Source organism: Protopterus annectens, chromosome 2.part1 (assembly GCF_019279795.1).
Source record: "Protopterus annectens isolate FY-2018-M chromosome 2.part1, PAN1.0, whole genome shotgun sequence".
Classification (NCBI taxonomy): Eukaryota; Metazoa; Chordata; order Ceratodontiformes; family Protopteridae; genus Protopterus; species Protopterus annectens.
The window spans coordinates 1,130,384,182-1,130,407,080 of record NC_056729.1 but is presented as its reverse complement, the minus strand read 5'-3'; the positions used below and the strand labels follow the sequence as shown (position 1 = coordinate 1,130,407,080).

The 22,899-nt window shown below is 37.5% G+C and overlaps 1 protein-coding gene across 3 annotated transcripts in view; it reads right to left on the bottom strand.

The window, feature by feature from the left end:
- Positions 1–19,186, bottom strand: part of TFAP2B (transcription factor AP-2 beta) — a 157,723-nt gene extending 138,537 nt beyond the window's left edge. The window contains exons 1-4 of one of the 3 annotated variants that reach the window (XM_044062672.1): positions 18,946–19,186; positions 14,693–14,719; positions 13,507–13,962; positions 9,072–9,132 (exon numbers count right to left, since the gene is read on the bottom strand). In XM_044062672.1, coding sequence (XP_043918607.1) covers positions 9,072–9,132; positions 13,507–13,962; positions 14,693–14,719; positions 18,946–19,026 — 625 coding nt within the window. In that variant the 5' untranslated portion in view covers positions 19,027–19,186. Of the gene's footprint in view, positions 1–9,071; positions 9,133–13,506; positions 13,963–14,692; positions 15,048–18,945 lie in introns of those variants that run through there. The other 2 variants (XM_044062670.1, XM_044062671.1) reach the window with 2 other exon arrangements.
- Positions 19,187–22,899: the final 3,713 nt, after the last annotated feature.

Sequence of the window (22,899 nt, the reverse complement as noted above, 5' to 3'; positions counted from 1 at the left end):
AGCGGGAGTTAAATATTTTAAGGGGAGCTCAATAGCTGAGTTGGCTTGTTAAGAATCATAATATATAACTCTTAATTCGACTAAGTTATCAATAAGAATGTTCTTATTCCAAAAATTGTCCGCACTGTCCTTGCACATAATCACTTTCTGCCTTTGTCTGTACTCTGAGCAAGGACTCAGAGAGATTTATTTCTATTGAATTGTATTTATTTGTGAATATAGCTATTCAACAGAGTAAACATTTGTATAATATAAACTCTAGTACACTCAGGTAAAATAACTATATCCACATAACACATAACCATATATGTCATACCCCCAAAAATCACCGTATAACAATGCTATATTACAATTTACCAGATTATAATTTCTTAATTATTATAACACTCTAAAACACACACACACACAATTTATGTTTTGACTGTCATGAAGATGTGACTAGATTAAAACTCATGTGCCACGTTCTCTTGCTCAGCGATCAAATTTTATATCTACTGCTTATGTGGGTCATTCGGGGGTTAATCCTTATTTCTCGTCGTATTAACCTACTGACTCTTCCTACATCGACGCACAAGCCTTGTAACATCTATAACCCCACCACTTTCCTGATTCGAATCTCTCCCTAGGAGATGAGTCGGCATAGTGTTTAAGGTCTTTACCGAACAGTTGCAGAGTACAGGATTTGATTCTGGCTGTTGACTAGGCTTGTAATAGTCTATAAACTGATAGCCTAATATATATATTATCTACGAAGCTCATAACAATCTTTCATAATTTCGTTCTTGTTATTTTTCCTACCCAAAGCTTGTCTGTCCTCCCAAACCGCCAGTATTATTTTCCCCTTCCAGTCCTTTAGCTATTTACCTTTTCGCCACCCAGTTTCATATAACAACATAATAAAATAGGTTAATATGTTGGTAAAAGGCTATCGGCCCTATGACCTATACAAGTCTAGCCATAACAATTCCCTGGCTATTTCTTCCCACAATATTTACTTCCTTGGACCCCTGTCTAGCAGGGCGACTGATGTGATCCCCGGGGTGAATTTCCTATCTCCCATCCAATCGTGAAGGTTCCTTTTGAAGAAGGCCAAAGGGGCGCTCTGCTTGACATGTATGGGCAGTCTATTCTAGAGTATGGGGAGTCTTTGGGTCAGGAACCTATCCCTCCAGCATGTTTTGTTCATTGTGATGACAAGGTTTAGATCACTTGAGGGTGTGGCTCTGAGGGATTGGATTTCTTTAAGTGTAGCATGTCCAACAGCTCTGGGTTTGACATGGCCTTGTATGTTAAGCAGAGATTGCCTCTGAGTAGAGGATATGTGACAGAGTATAGCTGGATTTTTTTTAGACGGACAGCATAGGGCATCTGTTTTAGGCCTGTGATTCTTTTAGTTAGGTATTTCTGCGGCCTTTCCAGTTGTTGCAGATGTCGTGAAAGGTACATACCAAACGGGGCGTTGTATTCTATAATGGGTCTAATGAGGAATGAGTACAGTGAGACAATGACCTCCTTTTTTCTGGATGAAAAGCCAAGACAAGTCTTTTTCCCCTGCAAACATTCAGACTTTCGTTTATTTTACGATGACCACCTTGCTCCTTTTCACTAGCTCAACAGGTAACTTACTTGCATTTCTTGTAAAATTGAAAGGCTGTTGATTCCTATTCCCCACACCGGGAGTTGGATTCATTTCTCATTGCCGACTTTTTAGTACAGAATAAGGGAGTACTGTATATCTCAGTATGCCGTCTTTCAGATGAGACGTTAAAATAAGACCCAATCTACCTGAGTTGGTGGTAGCTCAAGTGGATGTAAAAAAATCCCACAGTACCTGTCGAAAAGAGTAAGGGAAGATCCCTGATGTCCCGGCAAAAAATGTTCCCTAGTTAGTATAAGTACCCCCCTCCCCCCATTGGCCTAGTGGAACCCTATCAACAAAATCTAAATAAATGTATAAAATGCCCGCCACAACACACCTCTGAAACAATTACTCTTAAGCTGAAAACAGAGATATCTGGCCTATATCAACGACAGGTACAAGAAAATCCATAATTAATGGTTAGATTAGTGGAATCCCCAGGCTAAATGCATCATATGCGTGAATTTTAAGGAAAATTGGATTCCGGAATCAGCTCAGCATGCATTTCAGTCTCCTGTCGGCTATTGCATAAGGGTCAGAATCAATGGTGTAGCTAGTCATACTCACTGTACTCAAGTGAATACTTTTTTCTGCGCATTTCTCAGAAGCTTTATAGTCCAAACAGCACAACATATTTATTCATGTCTAAATTATTGTTTTCTCTACTGCTCTACAAAATATGTTTTTGTGAGAAGAATGCACCGCTAAACTAGGCTTTTTATCGCTATAAGCGGCAACGGTTGAAAGTAAACTGTCCCCTTCCTAAAGTGCATAGGGGACGCATTTTGAGAGTTGTGTACATTTTATAATGATTTGGTTGGTGGCGGTGGTAAGAGAATAAGGCCTGAATACAAAATATGCATTTCTGACCACACCCCCGCTCAGAACAAAACACCTGCTGCAGATATTTTCTTCCCTTATAGATTCAGTCTCCTTGCATGCATTTCTTATTAATTGTTCTAGCATAATGCTTAATTTTAACTACAAACTATTGCGATACGAGAGAATAGGACTGCGACTTAAGCAGTAATCTACATAATTATATGAATCGACCTATAAAGCGTTTTGAAAATACCCTAAGTTATATCCATGGGATTTTGAGCTGTGTTCAATGATACCAGAACATTGTCTCTAACATACAAATAAAATAATAACTTAACTGAAGGCATTTGTTTAATTTCTCTTCGAAATGTTGCCTGAAATGGCACAACCGCAAAAAGCCAAGAGCTATATTTTGTTCAAGTTAGTTTGACGTTTCACGGGGCGGCCACGGTGGTGCATCGGCTAGCGTTGCCTCCGCACAGCAAGAGGTTCTTCAGTTCGATTCTCGGCAGGGGTGCCTTCTGTGTGGAGGCTACATGTCCTCCCTGTGGTCGCGTGGATTTTCTTCGAATGCTCCTGTTTCATCGTAAAGACATGCAGTAGGTGGATTGGACACTCTAAATTGGCCCCAAATGTAAGTGTGTGCCTCCCGTGGAAGGCTGGGCGCCGGGATGGCAACTCGACAATATAAAACTCCACTGTCATTGATCCGCTGTGACGACCCTCAACCGGGAAAAGCCGAACGAAGAAGTTTGACGTTTTATGACAAAAAGCTCGATAGTTCAGTTATATTATAAATCTGGAGAAGGTTAAACCATCTAAGTGAAGACAAGAGTAATTACAGAAAAAATCACTCTTGAACTGCCCTTTTGTTGGTACACCTTCAGTTAGTGAATTTAAAAACAGTTTCAGATTACTTCTAATACGATTCACTTGTTAATCAGAGTCCTTGTTTTGTTACCTGTGTTTTACTAACTGCTCTACATATACTGATTTTGTCTAGAAAACTATTGGTGAAGGGCTGAAATTGTTTCTCAATTAATACTTTTATTATCTTTGTCAATGTCTGTATATTGTGGTTATGATTAGAGGAGTCCATGCAACCAAGTACTCTGTAATAATATTTATTGCATTTGCAACATAAACCAAGTTTTCTTCCTCTATGTTTTACCAGTTTCTAAAAACCTAGTATTCGGCTCCTCAAAGCTAGAATATTACTGGTATTCGACATTTGCGTTATGTGAGCTAATGACTTATTGCAATTGTTCATAATTTGTTCAATTAGCTAATCATTTCCCCTTGCATCTTTAAAAGGAACTGCAAACATTTGCTAATCTCACTCGTGCATTGGAAGGAGATATTGGTATCAGTTGCATTAAGTCATATATGTTATAAACGCCTACAAATCTATTAAAAGGGGCCGACGAATAATATAAATTTGGTTTCCTGCCAAAATGCGTCCCTTTAGTTGTGTTTTTTTTTCTAACGCTAATATCATCAAAAAACAAAGTCCATATTCTTGTAGCTAACAGCCTTGCACTTAGCATAAGAATGAGAACATATAAGGAAAGTGAGAATATAGCAGTCGATTATTTTTTTATCATCAGCACTTTATTAATAACAACCATTGTCAGGCCGCAACATCATTTTAACAACATATTATAATATACGGCATTACTACAAATTGTATCGTGGACAAACATCCAAAGTACAGTTTAGTAAAAGTATTTTATAATGTATTTAATCTACAGAGATTATCGAAATACATTTTGGGATATATTTGTTAGATTACTATTAACTGTTTGGCAGCATATTATACCCAATTCGTATTTGTAGGGATTTAATTTTATAATTTTATTTAGTTAAATACCTGATTTATGAACAAGCAACACGCTATTCGTCAGTGCTATTCATCGTTTGCTAAAACTCAATTGGCACACAACAGTAAATTATTTAAAATTATATATATTTCTCGTTGCATGTTTCACGGTCGGGTATGCATGACCTTACTGGGTTTGGTTTTGACATACAACCCAATAACGGCGACCTCACGAAACACTGACGGATGGTCCTTATAACTTGCCATAGAATTCTAACCCCACAGAACATTGGAAAGTTTAATTAAAGACAAAGGTCACGTTCTCTTTTTTTCCAGGCGATGGTGGGTTTGTTGCAAACCATAACATCTCACGCGCATGCACCCACCTAAAAGCTACTACGTGGCTTCCTGCAAACATTCGGATGCACGCAACGTGCGGTTAAAATCAACAGCTGTAAAGAACTTGATAGCAGACCGAAAAAAGAAATGTTAGTATTGGAATACAAAAGGGTTTATTTCAGCATTGAGCTAAGAATTGCCTTAGGGGGTTGTCTGCACCGTGCATGGTATTCTTTAATAACGTTCACCAAGAGCATTTGTATGACCAACAATGCAGTTGAAAACAAAAGCACCGGAGGACCAACTATTGTGCCATAGTTTTCGGGGACAAAATCTCCAAATCAAGGACACTTTTAAAATAGTATTTTATTTATTTTATTTTACATTTGTTAACGACCTAGAAGGCTGACATAATAAGACAGTATTGCTTGCTACACATTTTCCGAACGAGAGTATCTAACGAATGGCACGATGTTGATTTTATTCTACCATTTTTTTTTTCATTAAAAAAAAAGTTGATTGCAGCAAAATACTGAGCAAAACTAGAAAATCAGGGCAATTGATACGTGTCCACTGAGCGTATTCTGTATTGTGTTACAGTGTGTAGGAAGATTACCCTGTCTAGAAAATAAACATTTTGCAAAGTAGTAACATTACTTTACTTTTAGTATCATTATTGTTACTCATTACCCTGAAGCAAAGACATGTGTGTAAATGTAAGCGGGTGACAAAACAGTTATTTCTGACCCAAGCTTGAAAGTGCATTGGAGGGGGGGGGGGCAGATTTCAGGCAGATTTCAGCTGGAAAGACTTAAAGTAGGATTCGCACATATGTCCTTTTATACGCTCCAGAAATGTGTCTGAGGTGTTTGGTTAGCTTGTTACTACTAAACACAGCAATTACACTAGGCATACCTCTCAAGCGTACCTCATTACGAGGAACGCACCTCATTTGGTGTCTTAAAAAGTTCATGTTCCCCGAAGTTCCCTCAAAGTTCCACATTGAAAGACTCTGTCACACATTCAGTGTTAGGAATTTTTTAAGTGAAATCCATTGTAAATAGAAATGAATAATATCAATTCATTAAAGATCTTCTTTATAATTAAAACCAGCATATTTTAACCATCCTATGACCTTCTAGTTGAAGTTGTTAGTAAGCCATTAGTATGTGTTGCACATTTTGTTCATTTGTTCCACATTACGAGGGCTAGTGTTCCTCATTTGGACATGGAAGGTTGAGAGCTATGAACTAGGCGACTGAAGAGACCAGTTTACAGAAAGTTAATATAAAATAAACTGATTATGAATTTGGGTGATGCTAGTAAACAAACACAGATACATTTTCTTTTAGTTGGAAGAGTTATGCTAGTTCTACTGCTATATTCATTAGAGGAAATATGCTTCTCTCCTTTTCCATGCTCTTTTATTTAGCCTAGGCTGGCAGGACAAAATGACCTGATGAATAAGACAATTGGCAATATAGCAATGGATAGTCAATGAAAGACTTTAATGCATGTCACTAAACAGTCAGTTTTCTGATTTCTTTATGACTGAGTGCAAACTGCTGTGTCAGAAAACAGAAAGTCAATTTTAACAACTGATCGTTAAGTAAAAGGCATGTTGCTTAGTTAGTACATAACAATTTTGTCTAACTTAATGTCGCGGGAAGCCAGATCTTCTCAGCGTACACTGTGGGCCCAAAGCATTGAGACTAATACTGGAAAGAACGCCAGTTCATAGCTGGAGTCACGCACTCACACATCAATTACACACATAGGAACTAATGTGTTACTAATCAGCTTCTCCAAATATGTTTTTGGGGGGTCCCGAGGAAATTAAGCGTCTGATAATAATAGCATTGAACGCTTCATGTCAGTAATGATTATTTATACGATATCAGTCAAAATCCATCTATTTTAAGAACTGCCACATGATTATTTAGTCTTTTCTTAACTGACTATATGTAAAACTTTGCTTACTATAACTTCCACAAGACCTCGCGTAGCGTTTTACTCATAAGTTTTCGTGTTATGTAGTGGGTTTCAATTCTAATTTCTTTAACTTTTTTGAGAGAATAGTAGAATGCAAAACAACACAACCCATTTAATTACGAAGACTGATGATTACAGTTACACTGTAAAGTAACTAAACTACCATATTTTTTTTCTTACAGATTAGTGTCTCAAAAGACGCTTCATTGCAATTTTCTCCTTGGCAGAGACAGGTCTCAAGTATTTTAACGTATCAATTGCGTTAAAGGGGTGCCATCAACACAGACTCTAATTTCTTTTGTGTGCCTGTTTAAGCTGTTGATTAAGTGTTGACTGTGTTGTAGTTTACTTTCATACTTTCACCACTCATCAATATATTATGCTGTGCTAAATGGTCATTCAGTAAAATGCCATTGTGTGTGTGTGTGTGTGTGTGTGTGTGTGTGTTTGTGTGTGTGTCTGAAACAAGATACTTTTTTAAGCATAACTCTTGACTTCCCAGAATGTCTAGATTTGTACCTCATATTTTTGGTCTGCTTCTCAAAAAAATGTTTTTTTTTTTCTGGCAAATTTCTGGGGATTGAAGTCACTAGTAACAAACACTTGAGCTTCATACATACTTCATTATCTCAGTCGGAAATGCAGACGAATGCAAAACCCGTTTTTCTACCAACTCTCTAAACTTATAAGAGCATTATTTAAAATCTATCCTTGATTTTGGGGCCTTTGCCCCCCCCCCCCTCCTCCACCACCACATGCACAATACGTTTGGAATGACTCTGTAAGCAGAAAGCGCGTTTGTAATTTTTAATAACATGACTGCATCAAAACCACATAGCACTATCCTTCATGCAATTTAGTCATCATTTATGTAAACACTTTACAATATAGATCAATGGTAAGAGAAGTAAACAGTTATAACGTACTTTAGAAGGCAACTGTCAACATAAATGACAATGGAGGCGTTAATATGTTGTGAACAATATGTAGTGGCACTTAAGTGAGGAATTGTTTTTAAACTACATCCAACTCTGATTTTTTTTTAATTATCTGTTTCCCCAACACACACACACAGACATACACACAAGCACACACAGGCACTCAGACACACGAGAATTGAGGACTGAACCTGAATTACTAGCACTATGCACAGTTGAAAACATCTCAGATTCAAGAAGTACATGGGTATTAGCTCAATAAAAGTATGGTATTATATTTAAGGAAGTAGACGACTGACATTTTAGGATTACTGAGATGTAATCAGTATCACAGCCTACGACAACTGCAGTCCAATGTGCGAAAAGGTAGAGGGCATAGGTTTACAGAATGTCACACTCAACCATGCTTAAAGCACAGAAACGTACTTTGGTCTCCCCATAAATTATAGAAGCAGGGCTTCCTCCAACACACACGCACAGTACACGATTAAAATATTCTGGATTTGGGTTTTTGGGTGTATTCGTTCATTACTGATTTGCAATCAAATCCATATATTCCTTGGTTACTATTTTACATTTGGCTCCTTCTTACTTAAAATCAGTACCCACTAAGCACAATTTTAAATAGCAGCATTTCAGACCCGAATGGACATTTACCAAACCAGGCCCAGGCATTCCCAGGGAGGCTAGCATCACCCCATGAGAACATGTGAGCTAGAGGACCTGTAACATAATTTCATCAGAATAAGAGTATCTGATGTGATACAATATTGCATACATCTCAGAGGTCAGTATGAGTTCGGTGATGAAACACACACACACACACACACACACACACACACATACACACACACACACACACACACACACACACATACAAAACTTGCTGACTGGCTGGAACATTCCTTGACTCAGTTATAAGAATATTACATTCACATAAGATGTTACTATATGCAATCCCCCTCCACACACCAAATCATATTGCAAAAAAAAAAAATCACGAAGTCTGTTAACATGCTGGTAAGTATCAGTTCACAACATATACAATCAACAACTCATTAACAGTTGTGTATGATCGCATATCTAATCACTATAACAGTGAATGCGAGATACTAAAAAAGTCAATACTGCAAAACTGGCTTGTACTATACTTTTATTACATATATTAAATAACAAAATGCTTCTCCAATACGTTATGTATAGTGTTCAGACCTGCGGTAAATTATGTATTTGTAAATGATCTTTCAAAAGGAAAGATATGTTATGTATGGAAAATCTAACGAGTCAACTGTATTCACCCAAGAGGATAGTTGTTGGCATTTTTACAGTATGGTGTTTCCATTCAGCTAAACTCTCTTATTTCCAGCACTGTCATTACATCGGAGAATTCATACGCAGGGAAGAGATACTTGCATACTATTGCAACATGAAGATGCTACACATGCTTCACATCTGAGTGACCTACTACAGAACTATAGAACCATAATCGATATATTCTGCCTGAAATTTACAGAAAACATACCTTTTTTAATCACTGACTGGTCCAGTATGTTCATTCCATTGTTATTGGCCTCTTCAACTGCCTGCGAATATGAAAACAGTGGAAATCAAGTACATAAGTATTCAAATTGACTAGATATTAAAGAATCATGTATATAAATCATGTCATTCTCATCTCGGGAGAGCATGTTATTTCCATTTATATTAACCCAGTAGGAGACTTTCATTATTCTTCTATCGACAAAGAAATCCAGATCGGTCAAATTATACTGACTTCAAATATAAACAGGATGTGTTAGTTTGTGGTGAAAGATCAGTCTGGTTATGCAGCAAAACACTGGCATTTTATAAAACGATGTATTCTCTTCATCTATGCTGTAACTTAAAAAACGATCATCTATGAAAATGCAGTTCAGATTAAGCAACTTAAAAGAAGGAAAAGTGCAGAATCCCTTACTTTACATAAGTAGGTTCGTGTACTCCCCTATGTTTACCCCAAAATACTTAATATAAGAAATAATTTTGGTTTTGCGTACTTGCAGACTTGTGACTCTTAAAGGTGGCCTATGGTCTAAATAGTTCTTAAAAGTTGGTGGAAGTACACAATAAACAATTACAAACAAGAGCAGTAGTACATAAAATAGCAAGTGTGTGTGGGTGACAGGGGGTCTTTGTACAAGAAAAAATGCCAGCAACATTGTAACAGAAACTCCCTTTGTCTTTTCTAGGAATATAAGAATGCAACACTGAATGCGCTTGTTTAATGTACAGCATACACGCTTGTGTGTATATATAGATAGAGCTATACATCCACATACACGTGTGTGTATATCTATAGCTATATCTATACACACACAACACACACACATTAATTATTCTATGTATCAGAATGCTATACTGTAAGTGGAATGCATATCATCTTTCATTCTGAAGAAGTTCCTACACAATAAAGGACGAAAGCTTAATCCATTATGAGGGTTTTCTTATTTTTATTTGAGACCAGTTCATATTTGCAATAGACGTTTGCTGGTACATATTTATTATTTTACTTCTGTCAGTGTGCGGTTTTTAAGTATATATATATATATATATATATATATATATATATATATATATATATATGTGTGTGTGTGTGTGTGTATACACACACACACACACACACATATATATACTTAAAAACCGCAGACTGACAGAAGTAAAATAATAAATATTACAATATATAATATATTATATATATATATATATATATATATATGTGTGTGTGTGTGTGTGTGTGTGTGTGTGTGTGTGTGTGTGTAAATCTGTGCGTGTATGTACACAGATAAGATAGAATGCTAAAGTTTTGGTACTGTTGTTACTCGTTTCATTTTAGCTTCTAAGAGCTTACCCTATTACTTTTATTGACCAACCCCATTATCACCACATAAAGCAAAACTTCACTTCCTAAGTATTATCAGTGGGGTGACTGTGACTTGAAAATAGGCATTGGGTCTGCCCTCGACATTAAGTAATACAGGCTTGAAAACATTTTCTCTGTACATCGTTTCCATCGGGCTTTCTTAGCGTGCCACTTCACCTTAAATTGTGGAAATGTATCTCTGCAGCACCTTATGACTTCTTCAGGCACGACAACAACTAGTTAGTTACCTAGATAGATTAGACTGATAGACAAGACAGTTTTTTGACGAATGTATATCTGAGTGAGCCAGTAAGGCAGTGAGCCTTTCTCTGTCAATGTCTTTCAGTAGCATTTCTACACTTGATGAGAACACAGTTGTATGATTTTGCTATCTAATTAAGGCACCCTGCTGGGTTTTTGTACAGGATATTCACACAGCATGTAGGCACTTAATAGTCACATTGAGAATCGTAAAGATTTAATTAGGACTAACTACAGAAATGGGAAAATAGCTCAAACGTTTAATTACTAAGCTCCTTCGATGGGAGATATCTGATTTTAACGAAAGAAAAAAAGAGTTTTACAAGTTACCAAAGCGTATTTCTTGAAATTCGCTATCCTTCAGCTAGTGTTGTATTTATTCTGTTTATTGGCAGAATGCCTGCCGCATAGTTTTTAACACTTACGGAACATTTGTTCAATATGAGCTGAACAAACATCTTGTGGAACGTTTTTGTGCGACGAACACAACAAATCTGTTTTAAGTAAATGTAGATAATTGTATTAAATGAACCAAATGGATTGGCGGGTATTAGCTTAACTTCATAATGTATGGTTAGCTATAATTCTTTTAGTTGGCAAAAGCGAAAATTATCATTATCTCTTAATTTTTAAAGAACGCCCCAATTTTCTTCTCAAAATGTAATTCTGCGATACCTATAAACTGCCCAGATTTTCGCAGAATATCTAGATTTTTCCATTATGTTTTGGTTTGTTCCTTACGATTTTTTATTTTTATTTATTTGTTTTTACCTAATCATTGAGAATCCAAGTCACTAAATAATGGCAGACATTTACGTTTCAAACTTCACATCCTTCAACAATGCATGAAAATACAAATCATGTTATTTCATCAACTTTCTAAGTTTATAAGAGCAATGTTTAAAAATTGTCTATATTTTTGGCTTATGTTCCCCCATTATTTTTAGCTTTATACAGAATTCTTGTGCTAAGAAGTTTAGTGATATGATTTGTGTCATTCACAAACTTTCACATTTTTGTGAAAAAGTGACAGCATCATAGCTCTCATCTGAATCAGGACAAACCTCAACAGAATCAGGGGACAAATCCAGAAATGATGAGGGACAATTAGGGACACTTTTTATATTAACTAGTAACCGAAGACAATGATAGAATAGGAGTATGTGAATAAGTATACATTGTCTGGAGTAAAACAAGTCTATAATTATTGCATTTTTATTAAGTGTAATTCACCACCTTATCTCCAAAAGTCAGCAGTTTTAGGGGGGTTAAGAAGGCCTGGATTAAGATTTGAGTCAAAATCAGGGACATTTGAAAAGTATGGTTAGCATCATTCAGTAGTGTCAGATATTATAGTCACACACTTCTTTATATCCAGAAAACCTAGATGTATGCAAGTCCCACTGTTCTACTAACTTTCTAATTGACTTCTGCTAATGCTTTATATGATGTCCTTTCTCGTGCGTGGACATTTGATCTCGGTGTGTGTGTGTGTGTGTGTGTGTGTGTGTGTGTGTGTGTGTGTGTGTGTGTGTGTGTGTTCCTAATTCTGCAATAAGGATGTTGAGATGTATGATATAACTTTCTACCATTATTTGTTTTCTGATTTTTTTTAATAACGTATCATGATATCCAGAAGTATACACACACATACATGTATGCAAACATATATTTGGATAATTATTATATTTTTCAATATTCCAATGACCACTGCATTTGTGTGAGCATGAATCAAGGGCGTATCAAAACTGTGAATTATATAAAATTAGCTTCTCTTTTAAGCCTCACTCCCTTCAGTCAATACAAAACAAAGCAAACATGATAAAGAGGTAAGCATCGTAAAGGAAACAATGAAAGCACCCTGATATTTTGGGCCTTCAATTTATACATGCCTACTTGTTAAAATGTCTGAATGCCTGTCTTATTATTTTGTTCGTCTACGCATGCATGCTGGACTTGAAGCACATTCTGCTACATTGTAACCATTATTTAGACTTAACCATGAACCGCTGTGGCGCGACACCCTTCTTTATCTTACATACTATTCAATAGATGTAAACAGATCACATTGCATATGTTATATCAAGATAGTGTTCCGTCTTCTTATTAAACTGGTACCACCAATTATGCATATACCGGGGTAACCAAGCATCTTTTTATAAGAACTGCAAATACATTGCTTTAGGTGTTGCCTTCTGGTGAATCATAATTTCAAAATATTTCATAGCTGAGTACAATTATTTTAAATATGTCTTCATTTCAGAAGTCCGCGTTAACTGCCAGTGATTAAAATGACATAAATGTCGAGTAAAATGGCAGTCTCAAGTCTAGACAGAAAGATAAATACTTACACAGCACACAGAAGATTTTATACTTTGAAAAAAAAAATAGTTTTCTTCGTATTAATGCCAGTTGTTTCTATAATTAAACAAATCAGAATATCCCATCAAATCTGGACCGTCTTTGACGAGAGCAAATCATTTAAAAAATTGTTTCAGTCTGATAATGTGTTCTATTGTTGTGTTGATAATAGATAATAATTTATTCCATTGTTTGTGAACAACAGCAGTACACAACACGCGTCCCATGCATGGACGAATGCATGCCCACAGCTTCCTCGATTCACTAGCGGTATCCATTTAAAGGAAGCAGTGAAACTGCCATTTAATAAATAAAACGGGTAAATGCAAGTTTCCATAAATCTGCCCCACACTAATTTCATAACTTTGCAAATAAATTTGGTTAAGATATTTAAGTAACCCAGTAGGTATCTGCCAACTGTTAATGAACATCTTACCTGCAAGTCTTCCATCCCTGGATGGCCAATTCCATGCAAAAGTGTGTCTCCCATACCAGTATCCAAGCCATGGTGAGCCGAATGTATGAGCACATCTGGTCTCCTTACAGATGTGTAGTCCCGTCGTGGGTCCAGTCCTGAGAGTTGAGGCAAGGAAGCTCTGGGCTGTGGTAACAGGGAGCTCGCGTCAGATCCAACATCTTGTCTTTGTCTTTGCCCCCAGGGATGTTGCTGTGGCTGATGCAAAGGGTTTAGGGAGTAGGGGTCGTTGACATGAGAGTAAGGGTCCTGGCTCTGATGGTAAGGAAGAGGTTGATACGGGGGTGGAAAATACGGAGGTTGAAAATCCGACGATGGAGTGTGGGATAGTGGTGGGGCAGTTGAATACGGACCTTGGGTTACTGATCCCAGCTGAGGCAACCTCGAGCTGTGACTTGGAACGCCATCGTGCCGGTCCTACAACAAACAGAAACATTACAAAATTAGTATGTTCATGCCGTACTTATACGCAATATTAACACAATTGTACTTCAGCAGAATTAACCCATACGCATTGATTAAATTCAACATTTAAAACATATATACAAAATATATCAAAACTTAAAAAAAAAACCTTTGTGCCGCAAACAGTTGGGGCATCGAGACTTGACAATTAATGGATTACTTCTACAAATATTAAAACATATAAAAACGAAATTTTATTTAGTTTAGAGTGTTGAAGTTACCAGAAATTTACATTCATGTGTATTCTTTATGACATAGTGGCATATAACATACCCTCCACTGAGGACTACAAACTTAACCCTGTGAAAACAGACTTAAAATACAGATGAACCAATATTGGGCAGAATTTAGACGATACTGTACTGGAAGTTTGCTTAAGAGTGTTATTTGTACTAAAATTGTCTAGAAACATATTCACTTAATTCTCAGAGAGTCTCAGTCTGTAATAAGTACAGAGGGGGGAACTGGCGTTCATATTGCCAGCAGCAGATGATAAAAAGTTCTCACTTTTTTGGCTTAAGATGCCTGCTGATGAGTTCATTGTATTCCCAATAACAATGAATGAACAGTAAAGCACGAGCCAGCTGCAGACCTGCAATTATATTGTCCTCAATTACAATCAGCCAAAGGCGTTCGGAAGAGCGCATGCAAGGAGAAAAAAAATGTGAGAAAGCTAACTCACCATGGCGGAGTAAGTATGCACTAACATCTGGAAAGAAGACTGATCACAGGAAGAGAAAAAAACTCCAAAAGGTAAACCTAAGGGCAAGTCCTTAATGATATGTTGTTTTTAAATTGTAGCAGCAGTGCTGGACATTGTTCCACTATTATCCATAAATACAAATCTCCATCCCAAACGAAAATAAATAATTTTTTGCAGTAGATTCTTTCTACTCCAAATGGAATCGTCTTCGACCCAGGGCTAGGCTCCGACTGCTCACATGCCCCTTCCCACTGCTTCTCTACACCGCCTTATAATAATTGATATTCATGACTATTAATATTAGACGAATGCTTTAAAGGGAGAATGGAGAGCAAATGGAGCGTGAAGCTACAGCCAACTCTCTCTCGCTTTCGCCCCCCCCCCGCGCGCGCACACACACAAGCGCACATATTACACTTTTGTAAATGACGTTCATTCAGCTGAGAATTCGTAGATGTAATCAGGAAAGGGGGCTGGCACAGCAAGACTTGCACAAACTTTAGTCACTGCTACTGTTCCACTGTAGGGACTCAGTGCTGCGCTCACACTAGCACCTTAAATAAGGCAACAATGTTGGTATTCTTTTTATTTGGAAAGACAAAATGTAAAAGCCAAAGTGAAGCTTTCCAAGAGAAGCAAATTATAACAGTGTCTTAACTTTGTCCGGGAGCTCCACGTTCAATCTTAGTCAAAACCAACATTATGCAAAAAGCGTGTGCGTGTGTGTCTTTGTGTGTGTTGGGGAACGCTTAGTTGTATGTGTAGATTTCCAGAAAATGAGAGAATAATAATCTGGTTCTTTAGTCTGGCCTGCAATATTTTGAGTGTTCTATATTAAGCGATTTTAACTATTATATATTTTCTAGCCATCTGGGTAGGTTGTACTGGACTAGAGCAAAATCTAGTATTCAGTTTCACAAAAAAATAAGACGTGCAATAGCCAGCCCTGCTTTGCCCTGGCTGGAATGTCTGTGTTTTTTTTTTTAACCTTCATTGAGCATTTGGAACGTCTAATCCCTTCACGGATTAATTCATGGACTGCAAATTATCTATCTCTTCTTGGGGCAATGTTGCAGTTTGGTACAATGTATTAAATTTGAATAGCCACAGTCAGCAGCTGCAACGGACTGACTTTTCGAGGCCTTTGAGGTTTACAAACTAAACCCTGCAGGGCGTGTTACCAGTGTTGAAAGTTCGACAATCTGCCGGAAACCAATTTATTCTAGCCTGTGTAAGGCTTCGATGCTCTTTCTCCCCGGCATTTACACAACTCCTCTGCAACTGAGGAAGAACTGCTACAGGAAGAAGAGAGAATGCCCGTGCCCTTCTGGAAGTGAGAGACTCAATGCTCGAGACTCAGTGGTGCGAGTTCCGAAACTTGAAACTTGTATGTAGTGCTACACTCGAGGAGTACTGTACAGGGAAAGTGCTGCTGCAGATTAAAAGATTCCCACAATTTGGGGAGCTGCACGCCGAAATCACTGCTACTGCAATAAAAGGGAATTGTCCAGGTTATAGCCATTTGGTTTTAGTATGCATTTCACCATAATGGAAAATACATTTTCGTACATTACTTCTTCTCTTCCTCGAATTTAAGTCGTAAGAGGGGAACACAAGGTTAACTAAAGACAAATTCATCAGGGTAGATCGGAGTTGTGTGTCTTACTATCCTTTTAATTTAATTTGGGCATAAGTAATGATTCACACGAGGCGAGTACACACACAAATGGGGGTCTACTACACGAGCTGGAGACACACTTCCAAGCCATAGCTCTCAACCATTCCATGTCCAAAATGAAGAACGCCAGCCATCATAATGTGGAACAAATGGGCAAAATGTGGAACACATACTAACAGCTTACTAACACCTTCAACTAGGAAGGTCATAGGATGGTTAAAATATGCTGGTTTTACTTATGAAAAAGGTATTGTAATGAATCACTATGATTCTTTTCTATTTTCCGTGGATATCAGTTAAAAATGCTAACAATGAGTGCTTAACAGTGCCTTTCAATGTGGAACTTTGAGGAACATGACATGTTTAAGACCCCGAAATGAGGTACGTTCCTCACAATGAGGTACATTTGAGAGGTATGGTCCTAGCTGCCAATCGCTCGTTTTGGCAAGTGATCCGACTCCCACTAACTGGAACCGGAGCAGCTGGGGCTGCAGCAGCTGTAGTGTTCCCACATAAGTGCATTTGAGTTACTGCAATTGAACTGTCACTTGACAGTAAAGTAGCCAGTATGCCACTATAGAGGATGGTAGCAGTGCTAAGTTGTACATGTGGACAGAAAGACATAAAATACTTCACACACACACACACACACACACACACACACTGCCACGCATAGCTATCAACCTTCCGTCTCTAAAATGAGGAACACTTGCTTTCATAATGTGGAACAAATGGACAAAATGTGGAACACCTACTAATAGCTTACTAGCAACTTCAACTAGGAAGGTCATAGGATGGTCAAAATATGCTGGTTTTACTTATTAACGTTAAGTTTATTTAACTTATTGTTAGTGATTGACATTCTGGTTTGTTAGTTGTATAGCAATGCTTTCATCACACGTTTAACCAGAATCCAGACTGCGAGCTGATATTTTGCAAGGTGTTGATGTTTGGTTTAGTGGACCTCCAGCACACTGATCTGTCGAAACTGCCCCTTACATTTTTCCCAAACTTTACTGATCCAGCCAAAGCACCCGCATCTCAACACTGTACATTGTTTCTTTAAATAGTTGCCCGCGTATACGCCATACACGTTTTTAAGAGAATCACAAAGCTGTAAATAGCAGTTTCATCGGGTTGAAAGGATCTGCACAGTTTTAGTCCCACGGTCATCAGTAGTAAATTTGGTATTCAGTTAAAGGCTGCCACAGAACACAAAGATAAAGGTGGAACTTGCTGGTAGCCTCTCTCAAGCAGCGCCCCCCCCCCCCGAAAAAAAGCATCTACACGAAAGTTGTAATAACAAACGACTGTCGCATTTGTTTGTTTTTGCTTGTTTTTTTTTTAATGTCTGTTTCATTGTACTCCGCAGATTATTGTAATTAGTGCACATTTATGAGTTAGCACGTCATATGTTATCTTCACAGACCAAAGTTGTTTGAATATCTTTACTGGAAATGTGCGTGTCTGTTTACTAGTATGTAACCTATATCAACTGCTTATTAATGGACTTTATGTAGTCCCCTTTGTAGCAAGTTACAACTCACAAGTCAACAGTAAGGGTTGAGAGGGGATGAATAAAAAATATAATTTCTTCGGAGTTCATTTCCCCATATACCTTTTAAAGAATGTGTGTGTGTGTGTGTGTGTGTGTGTGTGTGTGTGTTTTTACACCATTTTTTGGTGTATCTGACTTTTGATTGTTCACAGTAATGTTTTGCCTCAGATGATTATCTGATAACACAAATAAAACTTCTACAGCTTCCATAGCTTCTAGCAAACGGTTACCAAGACTTTGTAACCGGGCAACACATAACAATATATTATGCTAAAACTGGATTTAATTGATATTCGTTTATTAAGGGTGCTTTGCAATTATAACCTGTGTATACCCCCTATTTATTGCGTTCTAAAAACCGAAAGGCATTTTCCAAGAAGTTTCTGTATAACTCCCCCAGGAACTTCTAATAGCCTCTGTGCTCTCAATTTAATGCAAACAGCATGCATATTTGACTAAAATATACTGTTTCCATTGTACAGTGACACATATGTTGTAAATAAAGTCTTCTTACAAAATAAATACCATGTTTATTTACGTTGCGCCAAAAAATGTGATGTGAGAGTTTACAATGGGAGTCATAGGACAAAATGTCACGCAACGACAGTCTCAAATATTCTTTCATGAACATGACTGAGTCATAAATAGCGACATTGTACCCTTTAAGTTCCAGTAGGCAGTGCTCCTTCTGACATGCAGCTATTTTCAAATGTTTGAGTATTAAATTCTATTTTTTTTCTTTTCAGAAAACATATGGATAATAGTCCGCAATTTGGCAAGCCTACTAAAAGACTTTTTTAGCCAATACTTGCCCCATTTACTTACAATAAATCGAAAACCATTATACTTCATGCATTCTGTACACGAAACAAAGAATGAATTAAAATGAATGCAGCTACCTTACAGCCTTCTTCTGCTTCCAATCTACAAGACGTTAAATATCTAATATAAAGTACAAGTTGAATGAGTAAAAGGGTGTTTCTAAATGCCTCCTACCTCGTATATATCCTCATATTTGACGTTCTCCACCAGTTTCCAGAGCATGTTTACAGACGGATCTCTTACGGAGGCGTGCATTCATGTGCAGAGCAGATGGCCAGATTCTCAGCTCCTCTCTGTCGGTACAAATCCATGTAGGGCTGAAAATCGGGGGGCAGATCCTAAATCTGACGTTCCACTGCAACTCATGTATGTGGTCTGAAGCAAACAAGGAAGTGAGATGCAAACTCGACAGACTAAACTGGCCAGACGTATTTCGTCAAACAACATCAATGGTCCGCCTCCTTTAGTCCGGCTGCAGATTCAGAAGTTGATACTATTTAAATCCATAGTGGAATAGTAGGAAGGCCACTGAACTAGTTGGTAGATCACTTGCCTTGGGTTGATTGCATTTGGGTTAGAATTGGTAGTTTATTGCATTATGTTTGAGGTATTTCTTTAGTTTCTACATTTAGTTTGAGAAATCCTGCCAGGGCTCGCTTTTCCCCGTACAGCGTGACAAACTTTACTTCTTAATACTATTACGGTAATTTATTAGCTTACATTGTATATCGTTGTAAATACGTATACCCTTAGTAGAGCTTTAAGAAGTTGACTTGTTCGCCCTCTGGAACTAGATGTGCATATGCAAAACTAATATTCATGATAATATTAAATATGCAAGGAAGATGATCACGTATTCATTAAACTTACATCTGTGAAGGACAGATTAATGACTGCACATTTTCACAGAATTCCTAATTTTCTTTCTAGTATTACCTTCAAGTTGTGGCTATAAAGCAAGGCTGTAGCCAGGTCCTCGGGTTTTTTTCACCCACCCACACACAGGGAGTGGCATAACTGCACCCATTTTTAATTGTGTATATGTAAATAAAATGTATATATTAAAATAATTACACCATACGTCCGTGTCCAGATAGCTAGCGATATAATAAATACATAAACACTGTAAACAAATATTGTTTTTCCTGATTCACTCGCGCTGTTTTAATCCCATTTATGTGCCTGAATCTGGGATACTTAGTGCCTTAATGTTTGGCAAAATATTGCTCCCTTACAATTTATTTGGGCAAAATGGCTCTGCACGGTCTGTGCGTGGCGACACCCAGGGCACAAAGCTAATTACTTGATTCAGGCATTATGTGGAGCTTGTAATGCCTTCATTTACCTTAAACTATTCTGTCTATGTGAAGCCTCACTCTCTGAACTGCTTTTGTTGAGTTACGATTCAGCATTCTTTTCCTGGCAATTAATGAAAAGCAACTTAACACACTAGTGAAAGCGACTGTATGTGTATCTGCTACTAGCAGACTGCTAGAAGGATTGCTAAAAATAACAAATGCGATCCCCACACACACACGTATATCTGGCAGGCCAAATTGTGCCCTGTAAACTCTTAAAAATCGCAAACATCAGAAGTAAATTGGAAGTGCCATAACGGAATACGTATTGTTATGTTGTTTAGGACTTCAGACACGCACACATACTGAAGTACCCACCTCTCAATTGTCGCTGGTTTTCAGGGACCGACCTGATTTTGGCTCGAATTTTAGCTCTGTCCATCTTAATCTCTCCTAAAACTGGTGACGTTTGGAGAAAAGGTGGTGATTTACATGTAATAAATAATGACAATAATTAGAGATATAGGCTTAGTTTAATTCAGAAAATATGTAGTAAGTCACATTCTCATATTTTGCCACTGTTTTAATTTAATAGCACTAGTACTTTAAACGTGTCCCTGATTATCAGTGATTCTTTCTGGAGTTGTCCCTGATTCTATTGAGACTTGCCCCGATTGGTTGAGAGCGCGCGCGCGCGCACACACACACACACACACACACACACACACACACACACACACACACACACACTCTGTGGCGGCGCACGTAAATTTCATAAACAGAATAATTTTTATAATTCTTACATTTATGTGCTAACCAAATTATACTTCCTATCTTAGTATGTGAATTCCTTCTGCCCGGAAACATATATTTCACCAGTCAGCTATGTTGTTTTTAGTTTGAAATGGAGTTTGATTCTCGTGTGTGTTGCTGATTTGGGGATGTTTGCAGTTTTGGGCTTCAAACGGTGTTTCGAGTAAGAACATCAACTCCGACCTAATCAAGTATGAGAAGTATACAAGGGAAAGTGGTGTCTTGGAGAATTAGTATAAGATATGCAGGAACAATTACCCCATAAACTGTAGAGATTTTCGCAGGATGTCCAGATTTTTGCCTCATATTGTTGGTACATTTTTATTAAAATTGTGGTCTTCTAGCAAATCATTGGCACATTATTGATTATTTAAGTCAGAAAATAATGACAGACACTTGAGTTTCAGACTGCATAGCCTTCAGAAAATTCACGCTAATGCAATACCTGTTATTCTATCTACTTTCTAAGCTTGCAACACCAATATTTAAAGACTGTCCCTATTTTTGCCCCCCCCCCATTTTTTATGGCTTAGTGCAGATTTCTTGCTCTAAGAACTTGAGAGGTATGATGTCCTCTCTAATTATTAGTTTAGTCTGTCATTTTGTTACAATGCACGGAGTAGGTGCTGTTTATCTACGCTATCTGAACTAAGACAATTCTCAAGTTTAGTTCAGATACCTTGTCTTAAATTAATACAGCCCTTGGATTTGATGTACATATGTTTTTGTTAAAGTAAGACTGTGTAGCCAGGCGTACTATTTCTTTGCTCACTTCTTTACAAATTTCTTGAGCATCCTTAGAACACTGATGCATTTTCCCCATATTATGTCTAAAACTGTCAAAGCCAATGCATTCAGCGACAGGGGCACATTTTACTCACAGAAAGGATCGTTAGTCTAAGCGTAATATATTTGATAGTCTTATTTAGAACATTTGAAAGTTGCATGCATTTATTAAGTGCCGGAAGCATGAGACTTGTTATTTTTATATGCAGAATGGGATGTGAACAGCGATATGAGTTTGCAATCACAAAATCGGATTATCGGACTACACCCTAAATTAATGCATTTAATACTTTTGCAGCGTGTTACTATCAGCACGGGTGTTCTTACTGTTGCTTATTTCTATTTGCTGTAATTTATTTATTGACATTTAAGACGACGCAGTCTTGAGTTTGCATTATCAATATAGCATCCTATATCAACAACTAACTACTATGTTCAGTTGTCTACTGCAAATTGTTTTGGAGATGTTGTCATCCAGCTTCCACTGTAAATAGGTCTGGCCCCGCAGGGCAGTCTAGTTAAAAAATCACACACACACACACACACACACACACACACACACACACACACACACACACACACACTTCCGTACAGAAATACATGCATACGCTTATGATGGGATGACCGGCTTTAGGGGTAGAAGCTTACACAATTGCTATGCCTTAACACTAGAAATAATGTGTCGGAAAAAAGAAAGACTTAGTTTCTAGGTATTGCACTGGCAAGCATGCTGGCAGTGGCACCAGAAATGATTGGCTTGAGGAGACAGCTGTCTGGGATTCATTCTTTCAGTTGCATCTCTAGAATATACTGCTGGGATGTGAAACATACTGAAAATAATATTTAGCAAAGAAAAAAATGCAACTGCTATTAAGTGGTGCATTCCCTGATGTCAGATCAACACTGCATATTTACAGTGATTTAAAACTGACACATTTCCTGACAGGTGGTTACATACCCCTCAACTGTCTCTGATTTTTATGGATGTCCCTGATTTTGACATAAATTTTACCTCTGTCCCTTTTAATCCCTTCTTCTACATTTGACTTTTGGAGAAAAGGTGGTGAGCATAGCTCTGTCTCTTAGTGCAAGAAATCTGGACAAAGCCTGTCATAATGGGAGGACAATGACACAGAAATGGGGGCATATTTTACATATTTGCTCTTTTAAACTTTGAAATGTGCTAAGACAACAAGGTTTAGGATTTGAAATCTAAAACTCAAATGCATGT